The sequence below is a fragment of the Balearica regulorum genome, chromosome 4 (assembly GCF_011004875.1).
Source record: "Balearica regulorum gibbericeps isolate bBalReg1 chromosome 4, bBalReg1.pri, whole genome shotgun sequence".
Classification (NCBI taxonomy): Eukaryota; Metazoa; Chordata; class Aves; order Gruiformes; family Gruidae; genus Balearica; species Balearica regulorum.
The window spans coordinates 5,505,236-5,524,214 of NC_046187.1; the positions used below are offsets into that span (position 1 = coordinate 5,505,236).

Consider the following 18,979-nt stretch of genomic DNA (forward strand, 5'->3'; position numbering starts at 1 on the left):
TCATCAGTGGTGATAACCAGCAAATGATATAGCCTTGTATGCCGGAAAGCATCATGTGGCAATACTTTTGAAGTATGATGGGATGGAAAGAATTTCTGTTTAGTTATTAGAGATTGTGTAGCAAGGGTTTACAGATATCAGAACTTTGTTCAAAGCCCCTGAAGTCAGATGCAAAGCTCAGTCAGTTTGCATTTGAAATTTTTCAGGGGAAAATGAGAGCTCTTCATAAAGCTAACACTACACAAGCCTCTATGATTTGATACCAAAGGACATAATCAGCAGAATTTTATGAATCTGAAATGCAGTGTTTCTGTGGAATTTCAGTCAGCGAGAATAGGTTTGATTGAGAAAAGTTCTATTACTATTAAGTGAACATAATTCCATTCATCATGTGCATCTGAGCAGAGGTAAAGTCCTCTTACTGCACTGCTTTTTTCTCATTGTTACCAGTTCCTGGGTCCTTTTTATGAGCTCTTCTGTGAATCAAACTGTTTTCTTCTTTTCATCTATGGAATTTCTTACTAGCTGTTATTTTTAAGTAAGACTTTGGTTTCTCACATGCCTCATGGAAATATAGGCAAATGTGAAAAACATCTACTGGAAAAATCTCCATACTTCAGCAGGCCCAGAGGATTTAATAATCAGCATGAGATTTTCTTCCTCTCAATTACTGACTCTTCTGTTTTAAAAAAATAGTACTAATATTAAACAAACAAACAGAAACCCCCAGTTGCTTCTCTTTCTCAGTGTTTATTTTTGGATGTCTTCCAGAATCGTCTTTTGACTGTGGTTGCTGACATCCTGGGCTAAGGCAGCATTCACTATCCTCAGTATTAATAAACAGACATTGGGGACTTTATGTTGTTGGTTTTGTGGTTTTTTTAATGGGGAGGAGCCAGTATTCTGGTTTTGTTGTTTGGTGGGATTTTTTTAAACAGAAAAAGCAGCAGAATGCAAATGGAAAATTAAGGACTGATTCACTTACTCCAACATCTGTCCAGAAACATGTCAGTCATGTGTTATGGTGAAAGGGAGAAAAACCTTCTGGTAGAGACTTTAAAATCAGAAAGAATTAAAAAGTGCCGTCGTTCACTATAAGAAATCTTATAGTTTAGCCCCTTCAAATTATTGCATATGAGTAGAGTGTAATACTCTCCTTAAACTTCAGGTTGGCTGAACTTTTCAAAATAAACAAATTCCTGCTTCATTTCCACTTGCTGATGCACTTAGGAGTGGAAAGCTAGCTGAAGATACGGCCAATTGCAGGTTTATTCAGCCTGTAAGTCATGGTGTATTGGACCAACAGACTACACTCTTACTTCTTCCCCCACCTGCCACCAGGACCCAGTGAGAAGTAAGCACTTTCACACTCCCTGGCCAGCAAGATTGCGTAACTAATTTCTGATCCCAGTTACACAGAGCATACCATTTTTTCCATTCAACAAAAAGAAAATGGGATGGCTTGAGTAAAATTTAAAGCGTTGCACCAGCCTGACATGGACCACTGGTCCCTGACAGCTCTTCGCACAACATCTGCTTTGCTTATTGGCTGGCCCAGGGCCAGCAGTGGCTGCTGCTGGTTAGAAAGGGGAAGATTCGTTAAGCGGGAGTGGGAGTAGGAGAGGATCAAGCGTTGTCCTTGGAAGAACTGAAAAAAAAAATTTAAACCAAAATTAGCAGTAGGTGAAGAAAGGAAATCCTGGCTGATCATCTGGGTTAGCTAGAGTAAGATTCAACAAACAAGTTAAATCAAGAATTTAATCAATTTATTTAATGAAAAAAAAGGTTCAGTGCAATAAGAGTCAAGGTGACACATTCCATAAGAGGAATAAAAGATGGAAGAGCAAGAAAAAGAAGGTATGATGTCTTCAAACCAATCTTGGCAGCATTTCTTTTTGGAGTTTGAGTTTTTCTGGAAGCAAATTATAAATACTCTAAAAAATAAAGGAATTTCAGGAGAGAAAAATATCCATCTTAAAGCTCTGACACACTCTATAGAGAGCCTTACTCTTTGTATTCTAAGAACTGGTGATGTGGCTGAAGGCTACTACATTCAGGATAAAAAAACCCCCAAACATACTTTACTTACTCCCTAAGTGAAACAGTGGACCTCACTTTTTTTCCATTCATTTGCTTTCATTGACTTTACTGAATTCACTCTTCAACTACTCAGTGCAAGAAGAGGTGGTTAGTCCATAAAATAATTCTCCCTATTGCATTGCATCAAACAGGAAGACAGAACTTCTGTGAGAAGTAGCATGGATCGGAAGTAGGTACAAGAGTTCAATGAGCAGATTCACATTGTTTTAAATTAAGAGTGATTTAAGTTATATGACTTGTGGATAACTTTTCTGAATCACATCAGCACCATGTGTTTTCAAAGCCTGCTGTTAAGCAGGCTTAACATGTTTCTTAGTTTATTACTTATGAGCTGAGTTAATAGAATGTAAAAACCAACCTTTTACACAATGATAAAACTCAATTTGTGTCCTCTGAAGAAAGTAATGTAGATACAAGCTAAACTGAAGTACAGTAACTCTTAGTTGCAATCTGAACGTGCACTGAGATAGACCAATGAGTGTGCAGAGAACTTTAATGCTGACAGATACTTGGTACAGGAACCAGGAACAGCACTTGTAGAGTTAAATACATATATTCTACTTCTGCATCTGGGATTAAACTCTTCTTGACAATTCCCTTTGGCTTACATTACTGAACTAGATAAGAGAAAATTAAAGTCCAAGCAAACATAAACAGTCTTTTTAAAAAAGACATGGTTTTATACTATAAGATAATGACTGCCAGCTAATAAAAGTTTAAAGCATTAGCATAGCTGGAAACAGTATTACATGAAATTATCTCAATACTGCAACTTACCTCTTCCCTATGATTCTTTATTGGCATACAGAGAATACTCTGAGTCTTATACCCTGTGATCTGGTCAACTTCTGCATTGAATCTTGGATCCTGATACAAGAAAAAAACCACAATTATTTGACTACTTGCCTAAAGACCAGTTCTTTTTCTTCCCTGGTTTAAAGGTTAAGAAAAGTACAATATTTGACTTAACTGTTACCTGGGATAACAAAGATTCCATTACTAGCTAATAATTGTATAAAGTTGTTACTATCAGTGTGTTAAAACAACAACAAAAAAGCATTTATGTGGAACACGAGTGCCTGTCGATAAATACTACTGCCAGAAAGAACAAAAAAAACCCCAAACCTTAGGAGAAGCCTTTCTTGAGCCTAGACCATCATTATAACAAATGTATACATGGACTAACCATCCTTAGTACAGCTTTTATCATCAAGAAGAAATTACAGAAATATACTGAAAGACATATGGCCACAGAGGAGCAAAGTTTCATGAATGTGGTTAATGTTTTTGCTTTTACCAGAGAATGCTTGTTTCAGCTGAATTCAGCTGAATATTGTTATAAAACTCTGATTTTTTTAAAATCTTACTAAAATAAATCAGACTATTTTTAAAGGCTGCTGTTCTTTCTCTGGTAATTGATTTCAAGTTGAGCATGGTGGACCCAATTCGAGAATGAACTTTTAGACTATAAGGACAAGTGGTGTCCCACTGGAAACATGTACTTAGCAAATGTTTAGACAGTTTCTGAGGCAGCAAACAAGTATTTCTTGAAAATGAAACCATGTGAAATCATACTGCTCTTTTTGCTTCTGAAAAAAATCTACTCAGTAATGTTACCTAATTATGTAAACATGCTCAGATTAACTGAGAGGTGATCAATCAGAAGCAGTAATTTTCAGCTCTGTATGCCTTTGTTAATTAATCAACTAAAAGTAATTCATTAAAATTTCCATGTTCCCTAAATTCAAAGCACAAAATCATCATATCCAAAGAGCTTGGAATGACGAGACGTTAAGCTGAGATGTAAGAGATGTCCTCTCCCAGTGCTGGCTTCTCTTCCTTTTTTTCATCTGGCCTTGTATTAAATAACTGGAATTGCAGAGTATCATTTCATTTAGGAGACCTCTATACAGTTCAAACCCTCATCCTGTTCTTGTTCATTCAGCTCCTACTCCTTGTACCTCAGGTATGATAAAATTCTCCAAAGTATTTTTAGTCACAGGACTCCACTTTTCAGACAATTACACGCACAATTTCATTCATTTTGGTGCAGAAGTATCTTACGTCCTTACACAAGCAGAAATGTAAACATTTAAGTGTCCAAATCTAGAAATGCAAATACTGATGTTCACATAGCTGGTTAAGACAGGGCTGGTATCTGACTGCTACTATCAAACTTACATAATTTATTTTGATGTTAGCATTCCTCTAGCATTAGCACGTATATGCACGTATCTGTAATATATGCATTATAACCAAAACTGTGTCATCAGGTTTGCATCTTGACTGGTTTAAGTCAACATAGCTCCAAATACATATACTAAAATGGCAATATTACAACAGCTGCTAATATGCCTTTTTCTTTTTTCAAGAGTTGTTCAAGATAAATTTTCTCTGTTTACCTCATACGCGTTCTTGATGTTCAGAGGCTGACCTATAGCTGCTACATGACCCACAATGCCCTTGTTCCACTCCAGGCGAATGCAGTTGTTAGAAGCTTCTTCCAGGGTGGAGCCTTCTGCCACATCAAACAGCCTGCTTACAAGAAACTTCTCATTAGAGCTATCCTCACAGACCAAGAAGAGGGAATAGCGATCAGCTGCTATAAGCTCATGGATATGTAGGAAAATTTTATGGCAAAGCGCTGTGACATCTAAGTGACTAGAAATATCTTTCACAAGTTCTAATAGTCTTGAGCACTGATCCCCTGCACTGGTCTCAATCCTTGGAGATTGCAGAGGCATCTGTTCCTTCTTTTCAGAGCCGGAGAGGAAGCTCACTGCTCCTACTGAGTCCTTGACAAAAATAGGCCTTAAGGGTCTGTCAAATTCAGAAGCAGATATTTTCCTCGCTGGCGTCCCGGAGTTGGTGGTCTCAGCACAGGCAGGCTGGTGACAAGCACAGGATTCACTCTGGGACTTGGTTCCCTCCTTGCAGACTGGGATGGTATGAACTCTCTCAGCAAACCATGCATTAACCATTTCTCTGTAGAACGAAAATAGAAATACAGTGAATGATGTAAGTTAAAAATTCTCAGGAACTAATACATATTTTGAAGAGGACTCTGCAAAGAGGGTAACTTTAAACCTTTTCATACAGTGGACGAGAGTGCACCTTTAGTGCTCATCTGTATCAATATCCTTCAATTTTACACAGCACTTAGCCTAGATTAAGCAGTAATGTTTTATGCCCCATAAAAAGGAAGCTATTTCTGCCTAAAGGAAATACCTGAACAGGGCAGAGGAAGAGTGCTCACGCTGTGGCTTTCAGAATATTTCAGATCAGAAGTTTACACCATAATTTGTGCTTGAAAAGTTCTGGTCCTTCCCATTCCTAAGTTTTGGATTTCTGTACAAGATGTATGTATATTCATATGAAGACAAAACATTCTCATTTAATTCTGTTTTTATAGACCATTTCTAACTTTTAAAAAGATAATTTTGAACTTTAATTCTCTCTGTCAAATCACCTGCAGCCCCTCCTATTCTTATGTCACCTATAGACTATTTTTAAGTTAACTTCCCCTGTTCTCTCAGAGTTAATGAAAAATGCTGTTTTGACTCAAAGCACAAAAGCTTTGCTTAAAAGCTGTCAGAAACATGAACATTTCTAATGCAATCCCCTTCAAAATAATGAAAAGACACTGTTTTCATGCATCTCTCCTATTTCCTTTCCTTGCAGGTGAAACTTATTGCCTAACTCAACTCAAAAGACTGAATACCCACAAAATTGTATTTTTGAAGAGTTTACCATTAATTAAAGAATGTTATGCATCTCTAGGATTTAACTGTTTCTCAAATTAACTTAGCACTAGAATGCCAACCCTAATAATGTTCTCACTCAATACAGCAAATCTTGAATTATCCATAAGCACACACTTTTTCTTATCACTATAATATTTTCTTGTCCAAAATCTATTGGGTTTTATTTGGGTTTGTTTTGGTTTGGTTTTTTTTTTTAAATACAGGGCTTTTTATTTCATTTTCTCAGTGTCAAGGATTCCTCATAGCACATGATCTACTCTCAGAAGAATTTTTTTTTTCTAAATTACATAATGTATGGACCTATGAACAGCAAAAATCCTATTAAAAAGTCTGATCTTTTGGAAACCTTTCATGGTGGTCATGTTTTAAATTTGGGATATTTCTTATTTGCTCAGCAGACCACAGGAATTTCAAGAGTGAAGCTGAATGAAACCATGGAAATTAGTCAGGTTAGTCAGTCGCTGATCGGTTACATGCATCAGTATATGTTATATATGAAAAGCACTGTACGTAGCCTTTTTTTCCTTACCAAACAGCTTCATTTGTGTCGTAGAATGCAATACTGCAAGTGTAATTAACCATTAATTCAAAGTAAAGTAATCAATTAAAATCTAAAGTCCACCAATATTATTTTTATTAGCAAGCAATCCTCCAAGGAAACTTATTTGTCTTCTGTAGGGAAAGTTTGAAAGAGTTTTTCAGATTTTGAAATCACATATCATTTAGAGACCTCAACTGTAGGCAAATACGCTATAAAAAATTGTATTGATTTAGGAAACTGTGAGTGTAAAGGGAGCACTGGGGCAAAAGAAAGTCATTATGGTACTGTACCCATTCCACTTCAGTGCAAGCTATAATTTTTTTCTCCTCAAAAAAAAATGTCTGAGGTAAGTATCACTCACTGTAGCACTGTAAAACCAAATTATCTTATTCACACTAGTGCAACTCCAAATAAATGCATGATAAACTATTCTTTATTTTGGCTTCTGTTTGTGTACTGTGGTCCTGATGATGCAAGACCTTACATACATGGTTAATATCATTTATAGCCCCAGAGATCTTCATTCAAGGCTGAATGGTTAGTGTGGTCACATGGCACATTTGTGAATCTTCTGATGATAAAGAGTCCAAAACCACTGAATGAAAAGTTGGACACAATTAAGGGGGTGGGAGTTTTGTCTCTGAGTTCCACAGAGCTAGGATTTCATTCCATGTTTTTATATTTTCCATGAAGCTCCTGGAACAATGCTTGCCGTAGCAATAATATACCTCAATCAACATCTCTTATAAATTTCCCAGCAATCTAAAACTAGTCCAATTACTGGAAACGTGGTGCCAGAAAACACAATGAAATTCCATTGTTATTCTGAAAGAGTTTTGGTTCATTGCTTAGTTACTTATTTTTAAAGGAAGTAAACTCTGGTTTTTAAGTATATTAATAAGAACTACCAATGGGCCTTCTTTATTACAGCAGTGATACGTATTTTTTGTGGAGTTACCTCATCCAAATGTTTCTTGTAGTGAAGAAGCATAAAGAACAATTAATCTATTATTAGAAGTTTGACTTTAACAAGATTACTTTATAACACTTAAACAGGATAAATATTAAATGTGGGAGTCGTGACCTTGTATTACTGAAATGCATAATAAAATTTGCATAAGGCAATATCACATTAGCAGAAGCTGTTTCAATGAGAGTCAAAATAAGAAGCTAGGATTCGATAACATTTGGAATTAAACTGAATGAGAGAACAGAATAAAAATTTGTGGTGAAAATGACCAAAAGTATCCTTAAGAAAAATAAAAAGCTGAAAGTGCAGAAAATTTGTAAGTAAACACAGTATAACCTCTAAAATCAGTGCTGATAACTCTTGTCATCATATGTATTATGTTATATGTGGGTTCTTTTTGTTTTACTCTAATCTCCTCAAGAAAAGAAATTGCCTGGAAATTTTATTTTTTTCTAAACAAAACTTAGCATCTAGCACTAAGGCTGCAGAAAAGAACCTGAAAATGCGAGTTGGGTGCATTTAACGCCTCAGACACAAGAAAGTACATAGGGAATAATCAATAGTTTTAAAAAAAGGCTTGTGACTTGACCAGTTTCATAATTGTGTTTGCTGACTTGATTTTTGAACATTGAGGACTGGCATTAATGTAAAATAAGAATTAAAAGTAACTGTAGTAACTTAGTATCAGTTGGAGAGCGTTCCTAAACTAGCAAGTGGTTAAGAATAGGATGCTGTGTACTTGGTCTAGGCATGTTTGAAAACACACAGACATGAACCTGTACTATTGCTGAGTGACAGCAATTTGTAGAGCAATCTGATTCACTGCTTGTTTACACACGAGGAGAGGACAATATAAAATGCTATCATTTCACCTAGCTCTGTTTTACACTGAATTTACATACACGGATGAGTTGACGTAAGATACAAGGCAGAGAAAGAATCAGGTACCCTTTGTAGACAAAGCAAAAGCTAAAGCAGAAATTTGGTTTATCAGTTGAAACCTGACATTTTATTTATTCTGGAGTGCTGTGGAATGATGTCGCCTGGCCTTAATGGTGTAGTAATAGTAATCAGTAAGAACAATGTATTCTGAATTCTAATACCAGTTCTCAAACTGTGGCCATGAGATAATTTAGTTTGTACCTTCTTGCCTTTTTGCTATGTAAAATAAGCATTCATTTCTCTATCTTGTGGAGGTTATTGAGTGATGTGAAACATAACTGTAAAATCTTTCACATGAAAGTAATTACATTTCTTTAATAAGAAACTTGTTAGGTATCTGCACTATTTATGAAGCACTTTGACATTGAACAGAACTATATGTGGAGCTGTGTGATTATGAGTAACATATTCCTGTCCCCTTTAATGTCTCTTAGATGATGGTCCAATAACTTGCCAACATAGTATGCGATTCTCAGAAAGCTCTGTATGTTAACAACAACAACAAATCCTTCACTATACTGTTTAAAGCATGGTTTTCAACTTCAAACCATTTAGGCATTTTTATTTGGGCAACAGGAAAGCCGTTCAAATTCAGCTGGAATAAGAACAGTGTTCACTGACCTTTACTGAATGCCTCTTCTAACAAGGAAACTATTTAGCTCCTTTTACTGACACAGCTATGCACACGGGTAGAAGAACTAGCATTGCACATTAACTGACGTATTCTAGCTCTATTTAAAATCTATCAAAGTCTTGACTTGCGTTTGCTTGTTGACGCTCAATCCTAATTAACAGTGCATGACAAGAAGAGTATTATTACTAACACAACTACTTTCTCAGCACAGAATTAGCTCAACAGATACGCAATACCAGACACAGACTGAACTACAAGTGAGGTTACTGGAAATTAGTGACAAGTGCTATGTATGATTAAGACGTCATTTTGAAAGGACTATGGGAAGAAACAACCTCTTGTGACTACTCTATTCATATGTATAGTCTTCAGTAAGCACTGGCATTGTCAAGAGCTGATTGTAAGGACAAGACCCTTGCTGTAGAAGTAAGTTTAGAGGTTGCAGCAGTGTATTAAACAGGAGCAGATACGGATGCATAGTGATCTACGCAGATAGTTAAAACCAATGCAATGTCTCCATTCCAGCATAGCAATGACTGCATGCTGAGGAGTTACAGGCATCAGCATCCATTCCTCAGGAGCAGCATGCATCCTTTACTGCACTACGATCCTTTACTGCAGTATAAGCCTCCACTCAGGAAAGGTGTAATTTATCCCAGAGTTCATAAACAGGAATAGTTGCATATGTCACCATTTTTTAGTCACTTCTGTCAGCCAAATCCAGTCTTTCTTCTATAAAACACAATTTCAAAGGAGCATGACAATAGTGACTGCTGAATTTGGCTGGTGACCTCATTAGCAGATGACAAAACTGGAGAGGAATTTTGAAGAGATAGGGATGAGAAGGGGATAAAAATACAATTGCAGGTAAAACATGTGAAGAAAAAAAAAAAAAGATTGTGTGATCCTCCCCTCTATAATCACTTGTATACAAGTACACATTATCTGCATTACTTGAGAACTCAGAAACTTCAGAGGAATTAAGACTCTTTGGCCCTGATTTGTTAAACACTGTACAGAAAGTTGACCTGTCTCTAAAGCAAGAAGTTTTCAGTATGAATAGGCAACAAAAATAGAAAATCACTGGGTGAGAAAACACAGGCACAAGGAAGCGACATGGCTTGAGCCAGGTCATGCAGAAGGGCACAAGTAGACCTGAAGACAACCTCGGGTGTAAGACCTGAAGAGAACCTTGCTTTATTTCCTGTGCCGTATGTATCAAACCATGCTGACCTGGTACTAATTACAATTCTACTCATACACTGGGAATATTAAATAATTTATTGTATCCGTCTTTGCTTCATTATGATTATCTACAAAAAACACAGCATACTTCTCAAAAAAGCCCCAACCCCAAAAGCCAGTGAAGATTGGAGATGTTTAAAGAGTAACAGCCAGATTATAATTGTTTTGCTCATGCATTTACCATGCTACATATATATGTAAGACCACACCAGTGTGACCATTCAGCAAGAATTTGGTAACTTTGGACAAAATGTGCAAAAACAGCACAAAAGTAATACCAAGATGCAACAATGATAGCATACTGCATCTTCCTTATCGTACACACAGAATGCATAATAATTCCTGTACCATAGAAGTACTGAGTTATGAGTCGCTTTCAGTGAAACAACAAATAATTCCCCATTTTCTCTGTTGCTCGTAAATCTTTCATCTACACAATGTGTAATGGTTTAGTAGTTGTGTGGACTGTTACACTAATTTTTCATTCAGACCAGCAGTTACTGATAACGCACTTCAGGAGAGGGATTCAATCCAAACTTGCCTACTAGAGAATGCCAGCTTTCAAGTATCTGAATTCCTATGGCCTAATCCTGCTAGTGTTGAAATCAACAATATTTCAAGCCAAGCTTTGCAACTATTTTCTCAATTGCTTTCCTTTAAAAAAACACTAGATGTCTTCAAATTTCTTTCCTGCGTCATGACGTAATTTAGACATAGAAATCATTTAAAGTATTAGCAACAACTTGAAAACTATTCAGTTTTAACAAATGAGTTTGAAAGTCAAAGTCGCTTGGATATTATATTTGCCTTCCCATTTTCTTTCCAGTACTTCCTATTTCACAATCATGTTCTAAGTGGTTTTGTCTCCTTTCTGGCCATGGAACGGTTTAAATAAACTGTATTTATCCTCATTAGATGGAAACAGTAAACTGACTAAAAGTTTTAAACTAACTAAAAAAGTAGATTGACAAAGACAATAGTTGTTTTTCCTTAAATTCTTTCCAGTTATAGTTACTAGAGATGCTATTTCTAACAGTGGTAGACAAACAGTTTTTGAAGACTAAGTATGACTTAAAGTTGGTGCCAATTTTTTGGCACAACTCAGTCAAATATATAAGCATACATTTAGCTTTAAACATGTTAAGTAGCCTGACTGACTTCTGTTTGAATACAGATCTAAATTAAGAACTCTAATTCTTGATTCAAACCATGCTTGTGGAAGAGTGAAATAACAACTTTTTAGAACTATGAAATAATGTCAATCTTGTCTGAATGCTCATATTATTTTTTTAAAATAGGAGGCAGAGGTTGCTTTATTATTTGAAGCAAAAGCATTCAAAACGGAGGACTAACACTAACAGGCTGTTCTTGGCTATTTTCAAGTTTTCTTTAACAACAAAACTGCAAGCTTAACTTTTCACAAGAAAGCTTTCCTCCATAGAAGGGACTTTCTATTCACACTATAAAGAAAGACAAAATGAATCCTCAGGGACTGAAGATCACATTCTAAGACATGATCTTTATTTCTCCTCCAAATGTTTACTTCTTGTTCCAAGCTCAAAAAAATTAAAAATAACTATGCACCTAATGATTTTGTTGTGGAAAGCAACAGGACAATGCCAGTGACTTTGGTCAAAGATGGATTAAAAGTTAAGTTCACACCTGCCTGGAGACCTCCTAAGCCTTAGGCACCACTTCAGTTCCACTTAAATTCCTAAAATAGGGGTTAAGTAGGACTTAAGTGGTGTAGAGGCTTTGGGATGGCTCTCTGTGCTGGGGTGAGTTCACCATAATGCACAAATAAATGGGAAAATACATATCTTTTACTAAGCAAATATATTTTGTGGGTATATTTTCAGTGCCAGACCTAATGTGAAATTACAACCATTGAGTTATTCACAAGGGCCATTTGAGTAGGGCTTCTTTTCTGGCACCTCATAAATACCTCCTTTTGTATTTAATGCCTTTTTTTTTTTCTTTTCTTCAAGTAAATCATATAAAAGCAAAAGCATTCCTTGTAAATTTATGTATGTTTCTTTGACAGTAAGGAAGAGAAAGACTTGTATTCTGTGGGTTTATTAATTATATTTATTCATGACAAAAGCAAAATGCTTCCTCTTTAATGGTGAAAATGAAAATAGGTGGTAGCATATTAGTTCAAGTCAAGAATGTATTGTCTAAAATGGCTTTATTTGTAATTCTTGATCTGAGTCATATATGCCCACACAATTTAGCTTTAATCTAGTATTCAAACAAGCATGAACATAGGCTATGATGTATTTTATTTGATCTGAAGACATCATAGGTGATGTATCATGAATTTTATCCTTGTGCAGGGAGCTAGCACAATGTCTGCACACCATGGAAGTCTCACTTCAGCATCAAAATTAGACTGACTGGTATTTTTACTTTGTATATGTAGTCTTTGTCCTAATCCTGTACAAAGACATGAATTTCCTCCTCACATGATGATTCTTCAACAGATGCCCAACAGAAAACTTCCATGAACTCCTACAATTAAGAAATAAAAGAATCTAACTTTCTTGTCTCCCACAGAGGCAACGTATGCCTCAGCTCCACTTTTCATCTGCCAGAAATTTGACCCTGTTCTCTAAAGTCTCCCTAGTAAGAGCAAAAAAAAAAATGGAAATGAGATTTCAAATGCCTATGGGCATTATCAAAAGTACTGTAATATGATAATACAGTTACCGTGAAACAAAAGAAGGCAAAAAGAGATGTTAACTGTTAAAGTAGTTCACCTCATCTTGTTTTCTACCTGTCCTCTAAGGTTTACCAATTGTATTTTAATTAATGGATTGCGCATGCCTGTTTGTGTCATTATTACCTAGGGCCACCAGTATGTAGTAAAAGCACATTCTCCTTGTAGCTGCTAGTACTATCTGCTGACCAGTTTATCATCACACCAAAGATTCTGTATAGGAGTTTACATTATGGCTTTTTGGGAATTAAAAATGCAAGTTGCTAGTAAGTGATTTCTTATCGTTTCTCAAATGACAGTTTCTTCAGTCTATGGTAATTGCCGGTTTAGACATTGTTTCCAAAATACTCCGGCACACACCTAGCTTTATTTCCAAGAATAAATGCCAAAAATACTTAATCACATTTACAACTTCATGAATGTGGGTAATATTCCTTACCTTCCTGAGTGCTTTTTGAATCAGGAGTTTAAAATATTTTGGGATGATCTTAATCCTTTGCAGTTATGAAGAAGGGCATAAGGATATGGATACATTATTTATAAGTGGGACAACTATGGAGATCATTAGACCAACAAGAAAACTTTCCAAGATGTCATAGAAATCTTTTTTTTTTCTGCACTTCATTCTCAGAAAAGCTCTGTAAACATCTAATAAAACCAAGTAAGTGGGAGAAAATATTCTGATCCCTGCATTAACACCACTACTTCCTGTGGTTTTCAAGCCATGGTCCAAAGAATCAGTGGGTCTGCAGTCCTCTTGTAAATGTTCCGCATCAGGTAACTTGGAAAAGCAAGTCCCCTTTCAGCATATTCAAACAATTTGCATAGGATTCTGTGCCTCCGCTGGAAAACTGTTAGGTATCCTTCAATCATAGAAATTTAAAACCCACTGCCTACTTACCAAGGTCATGTCAGGGATGAATATGGCTCATACCTGTGTATTTTTAGGATTTTTTTTTTTTTGGTATGTCAGTAATATCTGTTTAAGAAAAAACACAGGCCAAAGCACATTTCAATGCAGAAAATCTTCCATAGCTCTGTCTTTGAAAATCTGAATTTTCATACACTTTCCCTTCAATTAGAAAAAATTAAGCACTCGTATATTAGCAAGCAAAACAACAACATAAGGCATATGACATATAATATTTATGTGATTAAACATCAAATAGCCGGCTCAAAATGAAAGACATTTTTTAAAGCCCTCTGGACACAGAGATTAGAAGGCAAATGCCCTAACTAATTTAGTACTGCAGGCAGCACATTACAAACTGATTGTCTACCAGCCATCAAGAAGGAAAAAAACCCAAACAACAGTACTTGAGTTTTTTCAAACTAATAAAGGTAATTGATATATTCAAGTTGTGCGATCTCTGAATTCCAGCAAAGTACAGTTTCCCAGTAAATGCCACTTCTGGAATCCTCAGTGAAGCGCTATGAAGTACCATGCTGTTAAGGACATTTATTTTTCCAAATACAACCCCACCTTAATTCATTTGTAAATATTTCCCAACCCTGCTAATAAGCCAAGATGTATTTATAACAAAATAATCTTATTTCCAGTGAAAGGCATATAAGACTTGAGTTAATAATTTGTATCTATCATGCCATACTTTTAGGAAACCAGGGAAAAACTGCCTGGAACAATGCAGTTGCCTCTAACCGAGAGGAGAATTTTTACTTGGGCTGTTTTGGCAGTCTGCTGCTTCTGATCGCAAAGAGCATTAAGATGGAATCACTCCCGTATTTTTAAGAGTAGCGACAAACAGGAAGTCAGAAATACAGAAGTATTCCATAGGGGGTTAAAATAAGTATGATATTTGAACATCACAATGCATGGATTTTATTTTTTAAAGGAATATAAAAAGATAAAACTTCAGGAAGACAGAAAGGATAACAAATTCAGCCGTAAATGCAGTACAATTTTGTGACAAAAAAGGCTGGAGATTATAACTTTTTAACATCTAGGTAGAACAATTGTATTCATAGCAGCAGCTACAAAGAGCCTTTAAAAACAGTATGGGTAAAGATAAGACACAATCCAAAAGAAGAATCATTTTACTTCAAAATGTTTCTGCTTTCTGGGAAGCCAGAATATGATAGGCAATTCTAAAACTTTGACAGGGGAAAAATACCAAGAGGACCTGAAAAAAAGGAATAAAATAAAAAGCTTAAATTTAGTAGGAGCTAGGCATGTAGAAACTCGTGAACCCGTAAGTGTGCAGTAACAAACTCTCCAGCCAGAAGGTTTGTCAACCAGCACACTGTATCACTAAGTGAACCAAATTCATCTCTTTCACGCTTTCCTTTTCTTGTTCTGCACTTTGATCATACTGTAACAACACTTCATGGAGAATAGCTATTTATATTATATCTGTATACCACTTGTCTCCCTGCTACAAAATAAAGTCACAAATAACTGATTCTGTAGCTTCCTACTCATGGGATCACAGTTTATTCACATACTTAAAGGAGGGAGCAATTCAAAGCTATTCACCTGGATTACATGCTTGCAGGATTGCACCCTTGCGCTGTACAGGTGAACGTCAATCACCATAGCTTTGTCGCAGAATATGTCAGTCCATCTAGCCGTCAGAGATTGAGGAAGGCAGTAATGTGGCCTGCCTGTAGGCGCTATCAGCCTCAGGGCATTGCAGGATCAAAATACAAGGTGTAAGCCATTTGTATATATTTATCTTCTACAACACATTTTAGGGGAGAGGAGGAAAGCTGGTGCAAATTTGTTAAGTAGATGACCTGCAGCCCTTCTCCCCAAGAATCCAGAGTATGGATTGGGGAGCCTAGTGACTCTAACAGTAGTCACGTTATGAACAATACTTAATACAAACTGATTGTGAATAAAAAGAAATGTTTTCTTTTAAAGTGCCACCTTACCAGAAAATAGAGTTTTTATTTAAACCATGAAAACAGATATCAAACTGACCTATGCAAAATGGAACAAGAAGTAACTATTCAATGACTATATGAGATGATGAGACTCCCACACTTTAAAAAGAAACAACAAAACCAATCTGCAGGCATAAGACCACCCAAAGCCTTTATTTTGTAAGTATTACTTAAACAATTTTTGTGGGAATTACCAAAAGAACTACTTTATAAACCACTATGGGAATTAATTAATTCCAGAGGAAAAAAAATAAAATTTTTAATACCTATCATAAAAGTGCTAAATTAGGTTCTGATTCAAAGCTCATTACTATCAGTGGAAAGGGCTTGTATTAATCTGTAATAAATGGTTGAGATGGTGATCTTTTCTTACTCCTGTGTATAAATATTTGAGAAACAGATACAGAAACTAGCTTTATCCATTGGCAATTATGCCTCGCAATGTGAAGTAGAATATGCCTCTGTGCTCCGCAAGATACCAAATTAACTAAACTTCTTGGTCTGTTGCTTTTAGGAACTGTGAGAACTTTGGCATATCATGAAGCAAAACAAAAAATAAGCAGTAGTAAATTAAGATTAAAAAAGAGTTGCAAGTAGTTCAAGGAACGCCGCTTTACTTGACAAAGTAAATATAATGCTGAGTAACAAAACATTAACAGCATCATCTTTGTTCAATGTATTGCTGTTGTACAAAGATTCAACTAAAGCAAAGCATGGCATTACATTTTAGGGTTTTTCTCTTTTCAAGCTCTAAATAACACTACCATGTAGAACATTAAATCTTTTGACGAAGTACATCAGTTCTTTCAAGCTGCTCAGTTTTACAGGATGTCATTTTAGTGACTAAAATTTGAACCAACATACAGTCAAGTAACTTGTCATTTGTCTTTTAAAATACAAGCTTACATATAAAAGAAGTATTCCTTATTATATAGTTATAGTTTTCTATTTATACAGTAAAGACAAAAATTCCCCACCAACATTCCATGCAAGACAGCAGAGAAGAGTTTTGAGACAAATGCAACGTTTCCATCCCTTCAAAAACAACACAGAATTGTTGCCAAGCAAGAATTCAAAGTTAACAGTTTTTCTGCAAAACCCTCTCTAAATGCAGAGGCATTGCTATCATAGAGACATGACTGAATTGTATTTTGTGAACTACTGCCTATTTCAGATCCACACAAACACAAAACTGTGTCTCAGCATGAAAAAAAAACACCAAAAATGCACGACTAACCAAACCTCTCCATGGGGAAAACAAATCTGACAGAGCGGTTACTTTTAATTAGCATTCCTATTTGTTCAATACTACTTCCAGTTTCCAAAGGAAGTGTGACAGGCTGAACTAATAAAATGCTACTTCTCAAAGCTGCTAACACCCTATTTCCTGGGCAAACAAGCTACCCTTCAGTTACGTACCATGCACTAGTGTTCTGGAGAATATCAAGGTTAACTACCTCCATCTATGCATCCTACACCTATGCATAGCCTTTTTTTAAAAAAAAAAAAATAATCAACATTTAAAAGACATTTTTAAAGGCATTTTTATTAATTTTCTATTAAATGAGCCTAAGAAAGAAGCAGCAGAAGAAAGAGGACTGCATGACAGATGGTCACAAGAAAGCAGGTGACCCCTGAAGCTTTCTAGCTTGCTGCAAGTCAATTATTAATGGGGATTTCTCTTCTTACCGCCCCATCCCATGCAGAGAGGAGCAGCAGCAAAACCTCATTCAGAATGCATCCATCCCTGCTAAGTGACTTGGGAAAGAAGTAAATCAGCAGCAGTGAGCAGATGGTGCAAGCGGCTCAGGAACAGGAGAGAGTGGAGAAGAGGAGAAGCGAGCCCGCGGAGATGGCGTGTCCGAAGAACAAACCACAGGACTTACTAACCCGAGCTCTCCACTAAGATATATCGTGGGAGTTGCAGATCGCCTCTGCTCTGCATCCCCACTGCTTTGTTTATCGGAAAATATTCAAAATGGAAACCTGACTCCACTTCTAAAAATAGCCGAATTTACTCGATTTCAACTTGAAGTCCCGCTGCTGAAGTGTGACAACGGTGAGCAAATACCTCGTCTTATCTCCAAAAGGCAGCATGTCAAGCCAAGGGGGGGGGGAAAAAAAGCCCAGACGAGCTCTTCAGGTCTTTACATGAGATTCTTTGCAAGAACCAACACCAAAGCAAGCCGAGCGCGGAGAAGCCGCCCCCGACCAGCGGCGCGGGGCGCTCGCCAGCTCCGCGGGCCCCGCGCTGCCCCCTGCCGGGGAGGCTGCCCCCTGCGGCGGGGGGTGTCCCCCTCCCGGAGAGGCTGCCCCCCTTCCCGGGGAAGCTGTCCCCCTCCCGCAGAGGCTGCTCCCTGCGGAACCCCTGCGCTGTACGGCCGTCCCCGCCCGCGCTTCCGAGGGCAGCGATCCCCTGCTTGCTGCCTTTCCCCCGGCGCTGCTGTTCCCTCCCACCCTCAGCCCCGAGGTGCAGCGCGGCGTCCCCAGCTGCAGGAGCCCGCTCCCCTCAGCATCTTGCGCCCCACCGGACAGACCCCCCGCGCCCCCCTCCTCGGGCGGAGCTCTGCTCTCAAATGCATCACGTACGGCTTTAGCGGCCGCTCCCGGCTCCTCAGCTCCCTTGGCACTTAACCCGTCGCCCTCTCCGTCCGGTTACCGCCGAGATGTCAAAAAGGTGACAAGCCCACAGGGCGACTGAGGTCCTCAAGAGCAGCGCTTTGTTTCGAGATTGCTAAGTAATGACATAACCCGACCTCCCGAAGAGGTTAGATGTTATCTGAGGCTTCGACATATTTCTATCTAGTTTGCAGGGCAGGGAAAAAATACATTGCTTGCTACTCACGAAAAGTTGACTGTGTCTGTTTTAAACCAAGGAGAACAGAAAGAAATAAATAAAAGCCCCGGGCAGGGCGCTCTGAGGCTGGGGAACAGCTTCATGGGTCTGCGAGCGCTCGGCTCCCGTTGCCGGGCGGGCGCGTCCCCGCAGCCAAGCGGCAGCGGCCCGGGGGAACGAGGCGAAAACCCCCGGCGCTCCGCGGAGAAGCGCCTGCATGTGCAGTCCGGTGGCAGCCGAACGGAGCTGCTGCTTGTTGCTTTCAGTTTTTGCTCTTTCGAGCGTGAGGGCGGCGGGGGGCGGGGATCGCTTTTTTTTTTTTTT

The 18,979-nt window shown here is 37.7% G+C and overlaps 1 protein-coding gene and 1 long non-coding RNA gene across 10 annotated transcripts in view; one reads left to right on the top strand and one right to left on the bottom strand.

The window, feature by feature from the left end:
- PDE5A (phosphodiesterase 5A) overlaps positions 1-18,979 on the bottom strand; it is a 136,573-nt gene that overhangs the window by 45,457 nt on the left and 72,137 nt on the right. For 3 of the 8 annotated variants that reach the window (XM_075751039.1, XM_075751038.1, XM_075751037.1), the window contains 2 exons: positions 4,503-5,085; positions 2,878-2,967 (listed from right to left, as the gene is read on the bottom strand). In XM_075751039.1, the coding sequence (XP_075607154.1) occupies positions 2,878-2,967; positions 4,503-5,085 (673 nt within the window). Of the gene's footprint in view, positions 1-2,877; positions 2,968-4,502; positions 5,086-15,409; positions 15,647-17,709; positions 17,840-17,890; positions 18,036-18,408; positions 18,450-18,664; positions 18,927-18,979 lie in introns of those variants that run through there. The other 5 variants (XM_075751044.1, XM_075751042.1, XM_075751040.1 and 2 more) reach the window with 5 other exon arrangements.
- LOC142601642 (uncharacterized) overlaps positions 1-18,979 on the top strand; it is a 124,509-nt gene that overhangs the window by 4,335 nt on the left and 101,195 nt on the right. The window contains exons 2-3 of one of the 2 annotated variants that reach the window (XR_012835174.1): positions 6,260-6,313; positions 16,777-17,931. This is a non-coding gene — a long non-coding RNA (uncharacterized LOC142601642). Of the gene's footprint in view, positions 1-6,259; positions 6,314-16,776; positions 17,932-18,979 lie in introns of those variants that run through there. The other variant, XR_012835173.1, reaches the window with a different exon arrangement.